Raw genomic sequence first — 12,007 nt, forward strand, 5'->3', positions numbered from 1 at the left:
GGTTCTCCTGCCAAAGGATGTATCCCTCTGAAATGCCACCCTGTCCCTAGCAAAGGAAGAAAGATGTAAACTTGTTATTTAAATCATATATCTATTAACTTTCTTACTATTGATTTTCTTATTAAGTGAAAAGAATAAGCTTAGTAAGGGAAGACAGACTTGGTTAATATATTACTTAAAGCAAGCCCTGGGTTAGGGTCCACTCCTCCCCATAACTGCAATGGCCCTGCCTGGCCTAAGGCAATTTCTGCTTACAATGGACCATGAAGAATGCTAAGCTTCAGTGATCCTTAAGCAATAACAGAGGACCTGAGTTACTTAATCAATAACCCGAGTTACAAGTTTCAGGGTAATTACCTGAGTTTGAGGGAGAAGGGCTTTTTCCCAGGGAAAGGAAATAAAATGATTAAAAGTTCTGAGTACATCTAGTAAATAATGGCCCATATCAAGACCACAGTTAAAAATGAAGTCTCGGGTAATAAACGAGATAGTCTCCCTTCTTTCAGCTATTTTATACTAGCTCAAGAACAGCTACATTTTTATTAGGTTCACCCGTGCTGTGGTCTGAGGTATTATTGCAGGCTGGGTTCCAGACCACCCTAATAGAGCAAATGTGGCAATAAAGAGTCATAATCTTTTGCTAGTGAAGGGTCTTGCCTTCAATTTGTAAAAAAAAAAAAAATCTGCAAAGCACAAAAAGGCAACCCCTGTGAAGCGCAATAAGGCAAAGAGCAATAAATAAAATGAGGTCTGCCTGTACTAGCCATAGGGCAGGTCCAGTAAAAGAAACTAGCCTCCTTCCCCAGGATGTGAACACGACTTGCAAAGTGTTCCCAACGAGGCCCCCAAGTCTCCGAGGTAAGGGCGTTCTCCTTCTCCGTGTCCTAAGTACCTTGACCAGAGAAACTGCAGTTTGCGAACTCCTGGTGAAAGCACGCAGAAGGAGGGGCTGACAGAGGTTTGGAGCGGTAAAAACCGGCCTGAGCCTGCGCCTTCCCAGGGGAAGGATCCCACTGCTGCGGCCTAGCGAGAATGCCAGTCTCTGTTGTGCAGCGTGAGCCAGCCACCTGTGCAGTCCCAGACTGCGCTCCGGGAACCGCAGAGAGGCAGGCCACGCGGGAGGGCGGGGCACGTGCTGGGTGCTGGGCGCAGACGGCGCTGCGTAACTAGTTGTCACTACTTATGATGACACGAGCGGGGAGCGAGCCTCCGGGACTCGGGGACCAGGAGGGTAGAGGGGCTGGCAGAGGCGAACATTGCCCTGGAGTGGAGCTCAGAACAACCCGTAGTCCGGCCCTCTGTTCCCCAGGCGCCCACCTGGGGAGCCCCGGGGGTGGGCGTAGAGGGGTCTCGGGGAGCAAATCTGCTCTGGAGAAGGGGTGGGTCTGCGGTTCGAAGCAGGTCTGAGCGGGGCAGGCTTCCTTGGGGAGCGTCCAGGGGAGGGGGTAAGGTGGGGTTTTCGATGGAAGCGGGTCCCCTGAGGGGCGGGTCTACTGGAGGGAGGTGGGCGTTGTCCGCCTCTGGCCTGTAGGCTGCTGTCGGAGCGCGGAACCGCCTATTTCTCCTCTACCCAAAGTGGCGTGGGCCGGAGCTGGGACTTCTTCAGCGGAGCAGCGGGGCTCAGGTAAGGTGGGTCCCCTGCGGGACCCGGACCCCCGCGACCTTCGAGACTTCCCGCATTTCCTGCGTCGTCGCTTTCTCCCAGTCATGTGCCTACTCGACAGTCCCGGCAATGTTGTCAGTGAAGTCGGCTCACATGTGGGACTTTTTTTTTTTTTTTTTTTTTATTTTTTTTTATTTCTGGGCCCTTCATTCAGGTTCCGTTGGGGGTTCTGCTTCTTCCCTCTCCTCCTCTCTCCTGGGAAATCTCTGGTTGGGCGTCCTCGGATCTCACTCAGTGTCCCTGGACCCTTTACGTCCGCAGTGAAGAGTCGCCTGCACCTCTGCTACCTGTGAACCGAATCCCGCCCCTGAGAGTTGTGTGCGCACTTCTTCTCCAGTCTGTCTAATTTAATCTTCGGGCCTTGTCTAATCTTCGGGCCCCGTTTTTGTTTTTGTTTTCTGATTTTCCTAACTTATACTCATCTATACGCGGCCTAAGGTGATACTCATTAAGCCTATGGTAGAGCTGAAGCTTATGGAGGCGACATTGATGTTTTAGTGATTCTGGTATCTCATGCATTTGTTCAGAAACATTTACTGAGCACCTACGTTGATTCAGGCACTGCTTTGGTGGTGGGGACACAGCCACACCCCGCGCTGCTTGCTTTCTCTCGTCTAGAAGCCTAAGGTCGGCCGAAGTTTGCTGTATGCACACTTCAGCAGATCTTGGGATCTTAGAATTTTTGAGACACGAAGGAAGAGCATTTGCCCCAGGATGAGCAGCATAAAGAAAATCATGGGTCACACGAATGATAAGTGTGTCCTGGGAACTCATGAGATGGTGTCCTACAGCAGCAGAGAAGTAGAAAATTGCGTTGGAGACAAAAATTGGGACCCCATTACAGAGGAGGTCCTTCTACATTCCAGACTCTAATAATTTCCTGCTAAGCAGCAAATTATTAGAGTTTATTCTCTAGTAGTTGAATGTCTGTGGCGAATTTCCCAGAGATTGTTTATTTTGTAAAACCTCTTTGACAAGCTTGATCTTCTCTGAAATGTCAAACCTCTTTGACAAGCTTGATCTTCTCTGAAATGTAACTGATGTCTGAAAAAGTTATTTAGCAGAAGACTCTTATACAGCTGTCCCTCCAGTCAGTAGACATGGCCTTGAGGCCTTGTGAGTCCAGTGGTACAGAAGCCAAGGGACAGCTATGCAGAATTCCACATTCCAGTGGGGTCTCCCTTACCTTCCTCACCATCTGCCAAGGCCAAGGCCTAGCTCAGCTACCACCTCATTCCCTAAATCAGGGGTGTCTGACCTCTATTATGTCCTGTCTGTTTAGCATGTGGGCCTTCCTGGTGAGACTTGTGGGCTTCCTGTGTCTGTCTTCAGGGTTGTTGGTAATGGCTCAACTTGAAGGAGGCCTCTCGCACAGGTATGTTTCAGAGGGAAGGGTTGGGAAATTTCTCTTTGCACCGAAGGTGTACCTTGGGTTCCTGAAAGAAAGGCCTTTCTGATCTGCCCTTCCTGCTTGTCTCATGGGTAACAGCTCTAGGACTTCATGCACCTCCTTTGTCTTTGCAGGATAAATCAAACTCACCTGACTCCCACCAGCATGAAAAACCGCCATGTGGGTCTGAAAGTTGAGGGTTCAAACTTCACCCTAGATGGCTTTCCTTTCCTGATCATAGCAGGTACTATTCACTATTTCCGGGTGCCCAGGGAGTACTGGAAGGACCGTCTCCTGAAGCTGAAAGCCTGTGGCTTCAACACTGTCACTATGTGAGTGCTGCCCCCTAATAATTATTTGAAGAACCTTATAGTCTGAATTCCTAGGTCTGAGACTTTCTTAGATCAGTATAAAGATTGACCCTATGTGTACTTTCTTCATTATTCTTAGGATGTCTGAGTCCTCCTTCCTATCCTGAGAATCTCCTGTAGGTAGAGCCTGCTCTGAAAGGCCTCTCTCTAAACAGGGTCACTGTGGTTTGCGTGCAAGAATCTAACTTTCAGATACAATGGCCAGGACAGATGGCTGTAGCCCAGGTGGTCCCTAAGTACTGAAGAAGTCCAGTCAAGGAGCAGGCCTCGCTCCTTGGATATCCTTACTTGCTGTAGGAGTCATAGGTCCAGTGATGAGTTCCAGGATACGATACTGTTCTAGCAAATCTTGTCTTTGAAGATGGATTTCACTGAGAACCAGGCCTGGCACATAATATAATCATCTTCATTCTAGAAGCTGAAACTAACAAAAATAAGTAATTTCTGTCTAGCCTTCTAAGCTTAGAAGTGCTAATCCATTACTGTTGTGATATCAGTTTTAGTTTACTTTTCTTTTTGGCTATTTGATCTTTAAAATAGATTTAGAAGAAAAATATGTAGAATTTAATTTGGTGACTGTTGTGGGATGATGTTTTAAAGCATTTCCCCCCCTAAACTGTCATAATATCTTTTACACATCGTGTCATTTTTCCTCAGTATTTTGTTGCTTTGTATGGCAGTGATTCACAGACATTGAAATTTTATGAACTATTAAACGTTCAAAGACATTTGTGGTCTAAATAGGACAGCCAAGTTTTTTGTTTGTTTTAAGTATCATTGCTTAGAGAAGTAAAAATTAATACCATTATGTCATAAACTATAAGACAGTCTTAGTCACTCAAAGAGGAAGAAGAGCATTTTCTCAGAATAAAAGCAGCCTTATACAGTGAATACATTTATCATTATAAAAAGACTGCATTTTCTTTTTAAAAAATTATTAACAACTAATAAGCCAAAATTTTGCAGGGACAAACCTAGAGTCTGACAAAATCAGATTTACTGACTTTCAGGAAGTGGGTTCTAGAGAAATGGAGTGTCAGTCTCAACATCAATATGTTGAGAAGAAGGGACTTTCCAGCCAAAAGATTCTGAAGAGAGTCTAAGAAAAACAGAGATAAATTCTGGATTGGTTGTTGTTTCTGACACAGGATTAAAAGAAGTAGAGGTTAACTAGGGGTTGAGTGTTGTCATGAAGTGAGGGTAGTTTAGCAATTGGGCCTACTTAAGCATAGATAGGTATAAAAAGGGGACCTAGATATGGTGAGAAAGCAATTGTCACTCAAAGAGGTAACATTGACAACTGCTAAACAACCTTGAGAAAAGCAGCGTTTCCTATTTTCATGTGGCTTTATCTGTGTCTTCCTCCCAGTCTGAAAATGGCAGGGCTGTTTTTCTTTTTAGTCAAGCTAATTTTCATTCTTTCATTCTTGAACAAGTTTTCAATCATTAATAGTTCACTATGGATTCATAAACACTTCACCTCAGAATCAGTACATCTTGACTAGTGTTTGAGAACACAATGATGGGTTTTATTTATAGACTATTATTGGTTACATTATATTACTTATTCATACTTGTACCATCACAATACTTAATTATTCTATATTTGTGTTTTAGTTATGTTTGCACCCCCTTTTTCTAACTATAATATTGGGTTTCTAGTTTTATACTCTGCTTTAATATCTGATAGGCTGGGTTGCTTTCTCAGCTTTTCATTTTCTTAAAGAATTATTTTCTTTGCTATTTTTTCTTTGGAATGATAGAGTGTCCATTTCCTTTCCTCTATTAGCTTGAGAAATATATGCTCTTTTACTGGATACTCAGGATCCTTGATTTATTAACTGATGTTCTCTTGTACTTTTACTTGTTCTTTTATCCACTTTTTAATGCAAAGACATTACAATCCTTTATCTCTAGTAGTTACTTCTCTCTTGAAGTGTATGCCATTGTTCTTATGTATTTTAATTCTAAATAACAAGACTGTTTTTTTATGTGTGAAGAACACAGTTAAATTTTCTGTAGTGTAGATTTGCTGGGGACAAAGTTTTAGCTTTCGTTTATCTGAAAATGTCTTCATTTCCGAGGAATATTTTCACTGGTATGAAATTCTAGGTTGACAGTTGTTTTCTTTCAGTATCCTTAGATATGCCATTGCCTTCTGGCTTTCATTGTCTCTGTTATAAAGTCAGCAGTGAATTTAATTGATGCTCCTTAGAGGGCAATACATCTTTTTATTTTTTGTAGTTTCTTTGAGGAATTAAAGAATTTATTTTTATTAATATACATTATTTTTTAGAGTTTTAGTTACACAGCAAAATTGAGCAGATAAGTACAGAGGGTTTGACCCCTGGGGAGGGAATAGGGGCTTAAGATTGAGTTAATTACCAATGACCAATGATTTCATCAATCGTGCCTACATAATGAAGCCTCCATAAAAACTAACTGAAAGGGTACAGGGAGCTTCCAGGTCGGTGAACCCATTGAGGTGCTGCGAGGCTGATGCACCCAGAGAAGACATGGTAGCTTCATGCCCTTTCCCCTTACCTGGCCCTATGCATCTTTTCCCTAAGGTTGTTCCTGAGTTATGTCCTTTATAATAAACCAGTAAACCAAAGTAAGTGTTTCCCAGAGTTCTGTGAGCAGTTTTAACGAATTATCAAACAGGAGGAGGTCTGATTTGTAGCCAATCAATCAGAAAGTATAGGTGACAGTCTGGAACTGGCATCTGAAATGGGGATGGAGAGAGTCATGGGAGCTGGGCCCTTAACCTGTGGGGTCTGTGCTAACTCTAGGCAGTTATTTTCAGAATTAGGTTAAATTGTGAGACACACAGTTGCTATCTGCTTAGAGCTGGAGAAATGCTTGGTATGGGAAAACCCACAAATCTGGCGTTAGAAGTGCTGTGTGACTAAAGGAAAACAAGTTTTCCTTGAAGTTGGCAATTTTTTTTCCTTCACACTTGAAAAACATTGTGCTACTTCCTCTGGCCTCCATAAAACAGGGTTCTATTCTGTGTCTCATAATTGTCTATAATTCCAAGTGAGATTCCTTTGTAGGTTATACATCATTTCTCTCTGGATGCTTTCAATTTTTTTTTCTTTATTTTAGTTTTTTTTTAAAATCTTTTAATAGGAAAATAAAAGGTAGTTTTTAGAGCAGTTTTAGGTTTACAATAAAAATGAGAGGAAGGCACAGAGGTTTCCCATATGACCCCTGCCCACTCCCTTTTTATCAACATCCCTCACTAGAGTTGTACATTTGTTATAGCTGAAGAACTTAAATTGATACATTATGATCACCCAAAGTCCATAGTTTACATTACAGATCAGTCTTCATTTTATAAATTCTATGGATTTGGACAAGTGTATAATTACATATATCTACCATTATAGAATTATAAAAAGTAGTTTCACTACTTCTAAAATCTTCTGTTCTCCACCTTTCATCTCTTTCTCCCCCTAACTCCTGACCACCACTGATCTTTTTACTGTCTCCATAGTTTTGCCTTTTCCAGAATGTCATATGGTTGGAATCATATAGTATATAGCTGCTTCAGATTGATTTCTTTCACTTAGTAATATGCATTTAAGTTTCCTTCATGTATTTTCATAGCTTGATAATTCACTTGTTTTAATGCTGAATGGTTTTCCACAGTCTGGATGTACCATGTTTATTTATCCTCATCTGCTGAAGGACATCTTGGTTTCTTCTGAGTTTGGACGATTACGAATAAAGCTGTATACATATACATGTGTAGATTTTTGACTCATTTGGGTAAAAATTGGAGCTTATATGATAAGAGTATGTTTAGTTTTGTAAGAAATTGGCAAACTATCATTCGAAGTTGCTCTACCATTTTGCATTCCTATTAGCAATGAGTGAGAACTTCTGTTGCTTCAGTCTCACCAGCATTTGGTATTGTTAGTGTTCTGGATTTTGGCCATTCTAATTGGTATGCAGTAGTATCTCACTTTCATTTGAATTTGCAATTGCCTAATGATATATGATGTTGAGCATCTTTTCATGTGCTTATTTGCCATTTGTATAAGTTCTTTGATGAGCTACCTATCTGTATAGATCTCTTGCCAATTTTTAAATTGTATCATTATTCTCTTATCATTGAATTTTAAGAACTCTTTGTATATTTTGGATAATAGTCCTTTATTAGATATGTCTTTTGCAAGGATTTTCTTCCAGTCTGTGGTTTGTCTTCCCATTCACTTGACAGTGTCTTTTGCAGAGCAAATGTTTTTAATTTTAATGAAGTTCAACTTAATTATTTATTTCATGTATTATGTCTTTAGTGTTTTATTTAAAAAGTATTGCCAAACACAAGGTCATCTAGATTTTCTCCTATGTTATCTTCTAGGAGGTTTATAGTTTTACATTTTACTCCAACTTATTTTGAGTTCATTTTTGTGAAATGTTTAGGATTCATGTCTACACCATTGTTTTGTGTAGATGGATATCCTGTTGTTACAGTACCATTTGTTAAACAGATTATCTCTTCTCTATTGTGTTGCCTTTGTTTCATCGTCAAAGATAAGTGGGCTGTATTTATATGAGTCTATTTCTAGGCTCACTATTCTATTTCCTTGATCTATTTTCCCATTCTCTTACCAACATGTATACAATATCTTGATTTCTGTAGCTTTATAGTAAGTGTTGAAGTTGGGTAGTGTCAGTCCTCCAATTTTTCATTGCTGTCATATAGTAAAATGACTGACTTTTATATATGAACTTTGTATTTTGCAACCTTGCTATAATCACATATTAGTTCAAGGAATTTCTTTTTCTTTTTTGGTCAATTCTTTTGAATTTTCTCATAGACAATTATGTCATCAGTGAACAAAGAAAGTTTTATTTTTTCCTTTTCAATTTGTATATCTTTTATTTCATTTCTTGTGTTATTGCATTAGCTAGGATTTTTAGTAGTGTTGAAAAGGAGTGGCAATTACGCCCACTCATATTAGGAAAAGCAATCTCCTTTACTTAGTCTACTGATTCAAATGTTAATCTCATCTAGAAACACTCTCACAGACACACCTAAAGTAATATTTGACCAAATATCTGGGCACCCCACGGCCAGATATTTGGTCAGGTTGACACGTAGAATTAACCATTACACTGGTTACTCCCCCTCACCAGTTTTTGGGGCAGCAATTTTCCCTGTGACCTCAATTCTGATATATTAGAGTTGCTACTTTTCAACAACTTTCAGCTTGTTCAGTTTTTCTTTTCTTGTTGTGAAATGGACGTGACAATTTCCAGATTCTTTATTTGTTGTACCAGAAACTGGAAGTCTTTATTATGTCTTCTTACAGTTAAAGAAAAACTTGTTCTTTTTTGTTTTGTTTTGTTTTCCTTATTTGGAGGTTTGATATGAATTACCTAGTACACCCTTATTGGTAGTTATATTCTTCATTTCTTTTTTTCCCCATTCTTTTTTATTTTAGTTTTATTTTTAAAGTAATATTTTCTTGAAGTTTAACATGTATACAATATTTGTATTTAGCTCAATGGATTTTAATAAAGCAAACATACTTTTGTAACTAGCCTCCAAAACCTTTGAGTACATGAACATCTCAGAAGTTCTCTCATCTCTTCTTATAGACATGACCTCATACCAAGATTACTACTTTTTCTTCTCACACATAGATTACTTTGGCCTGCTTTTTAATTTTATGTAAATGAATCACAATATGTACTCTTTTGTATCTGATATCTTTTGTTCAAGATTGTTTGTGAGATGTATCCATATTGCCACATATTTTAGTTTCTTTGTTCTCATAACTTTATAGAATTCCATTGATAATCACACTTAAATGTATTTCTCTTGTGAATAGACATGTTAGCTTCAGTTTTTGTCTATTATGAATAATGGAGTCATGAACAATATTGTACTTATTTTTGGTGAGAATATATAAACATTTCTGTTGGATATACATCTAGGAATGGATGTGATGGACAATGATGTAGATATTCGTTTAGTTTTAATAAACAATGTCAGCTAGTTTTCCAGAGATTCCAAAGACTTTCTAAAGTCAGTGGCATTAAGTACAATCACATTGTTTTGCACCCATCTCCACTGTCAATATTCAGAACTTTTTATCATCTCATACTGAAACTCCCAACCCATTAATAACAATAACTCTTCTACTAGTCCCTGATAACCACTGTTTTACTTTCTGTCTCTATGAGTTTGATTATTCTAGGTATGTCATATACGTGGAATCATACAATATTTGTCCTTTTATTTTATGTATTTCACTTAGCACAATGTGCAGCGTTCATTTATGTTGTATTATGTACCAATTTCATTTCTTTTTAAGGCTGAGTAATATTCCATTGTATGTATGTGCTATATTTTGTTTATCCACTTATCTCTGGATACTTGGGTTGTTTCTGCCATTTGGCTATTGTGAATAATGCTGTTATGAACACTGGTGTGTAAATATCTGAGTTTCTGCTTTTAGTTCTTTTATGTTTATACTCAGAAGTGGAATTGTTCAATGAGATTGTAATCTGTTTAATATTTTTAGGAACCCTCATAATATTTTCCACAGGAGCAGTACTGTTTTACATTCCTAACAGCAATGTGCCAAGTGTTCCAATTTCTCCACATTCATGCTAAACTCATTTTCTGTGTTTTTTTTTTTCTTTCAAAAAATAGTCAACCTATGATGTAGTTTCTCATTGTGTTTTGGATTTCTGTTTCCCTAATGACTAGTGATGTTGAGCATCTTTTCATGTGTTTATTGGCTATTTGCATAACTTTTGAAGAATTAGCTATTTAAGTTCTTTACCCACTTTTGAATTGGGTAGTTTTTTCTTTTTCTTTTTTTTAATTTGTTTTTATTGCTGAGTTGTAGGAATTCTCTATTTGTTTTGGATATTATCCCCTAACAGATATGTGATTGCAAATATTTTCTTCTTATTCTGTGACTTACACTCTGTTAATAGTGTTTTTCGATGCACAATATTTTTAAATTTTCATAAAGTTCAGTTTGTCTATTTTTCCTTTATTTTCTGTGCCTTTGTTGTTATATCCAAGAAATTATTGCCAAATCCAATGTCATAAAGCATTCCCACCAAGTTTTTTTCTAAAAGTTTTATAGCTTTATTTTCTAAAATGTGACCTTTATGAGGACAGGATGTTTTTTGTATTGTTGGTGGTAATATCCTTGGTGTTTATAATAGTACCTGCCACATAATAGGTCCCCTCAAAATATTTCTGTGTGACTTCTGTATGTTTCTCTATTTTTTCATTTTTATATTAACTTTATAAGTGAGATTTGACATGGGTTACATAGCATGGAATCTTGGAATTTGATTCTTATAATTAAAAAAATAATTTTCTAAAAACAATTTTTGATGATAGTGTTGGCACAGGGGTTTGTATATACAGGGTTATTGCAATTCTATATTTTCTAATTTAATTAGATTTTCTATTTCTATTTAAATAGGTAATTTCTATTTTTTTCTCTATCATGTTTTATTTTATTTTTTAAATGCCAGTTTATTTTTTTCATACTATATATACATAATTTTTTTTAATTTTATTTTTTTAATTTTCACCCTCCCCTCACCTTCCTCCCTTCTGGCAACCACTACTCCATTGCCCATGTCCGTGAGTCTCTGTTTGTTTCTCCTATTCATTTGTTGCCTTTAGGTTTATATCCCACTTTTGTGATATCATGTGATTTTCAACCTTTCCTGTCTGGCTTATTTCGCTTAGTATGATTATTTCAAGGTCCATCCATGTTGTTGCAAATGGCAATATTTCATCTCTTCTTATGGCTGAGTAATATTCCATTGTATATATGTACCACAGCTTCTTTAGCCAATCATCTATCATAGGACATTTCGGTTGCTTCCATGTCCTGTCCACTGGAAATAATGCTGCTATGAACATCAGTGTGCAAATATCTTTTCGAATATGAATTTTCATGTCTTTGGGGTAAATACCCAGTAGAGGGATTGCTGGACCATTGGTAGATCAATTCTTAGTTTGAGGAATCTCCATACCACTTTCCATAGTGGCCGTACCAATTTGCAGTCCCACCAGCAGTGTATGAGGGTTCCTATTTCTCCACATCTTCTCCAACATTTGTTATTACTTGTCCTATTGATTATAGCCATTCTAACAGGTGTGAAACGGTATCTCATTGTGGTTTTGATTTGCATTTCCCTAATAGCTAGCGATGTTGAGCATCTTTTCATGCATTCGTTGGCCATTTGTATTTCTTCTAAGGAGAAGTGTCTATTCAGGTCCTTTGCCCATTTTTTGATCAGATTGTTTGTTTTGTTGTTGTTGTTATTGAGTCGTATGAGTTCTTTGTATATTTTGGATATTAGGCCCCTATCGGAGGAGTTGCTTACAAACATATTTTCCCATTTGGATGGTTGTCTCTTTACCTTGTTGATGGTTTCTTTTGCTGACCAGAAGCTTTTTAGTTTGATGTAGTTCCATTCCTTTATTTTTGCTCTTACTTCCCTTGCCTTTGAGGTCAAATTCATAAAATCTTGTTTAAGGCCAAGGTCCTTGAGTTTAGTTCCTATGTTTTCTTCTATGCATTTCAT

The 12,007-nt window shown here is 38.1% G+C and overlaps 1 protein-coding gene across 1 annotated transcript in view; it reads left to right on the plus strand.

Moving 5' to 3' along the window:
• Positions 1-3,006: 3,006 nt before the first annotated feature.
• LOC102892979 (beta-galactosidase-1-like protein 2) overlaps positions 3,007-12,007 on the plus strand; it is a 58,906-nt gene continuing 49,905 nt past the window's right edge. The window contains exons 1-2 of the mRNA XM_015597454.1: positions 3,007-3,038; positions 3,188-3,385. Coding sequence (XP_015452940.1) covers positions 3,007-3,038; positions 3,188-3,385 — 230 coding nt within the window. The remainder of the gene's footprint in view (positions 3,039-3,187; positions 3,386-12,007) is intronic.

The sequence above is a fragment of the Pteropus alecto genome, unplaced genomic scaffold, assembly GCF_000325575.1.
Source record: "Pteropus alecto unplaced genomic scaffold, ASM32557v1 scaffold210, whole genome shotgun sequence".
Classification (NCBI taxonomy): Eukaryota; Metazoa; Chordata; class Mammalia; order Chiroptera; family Pteropodidae; genus Pteropus; species Pteropus alecto.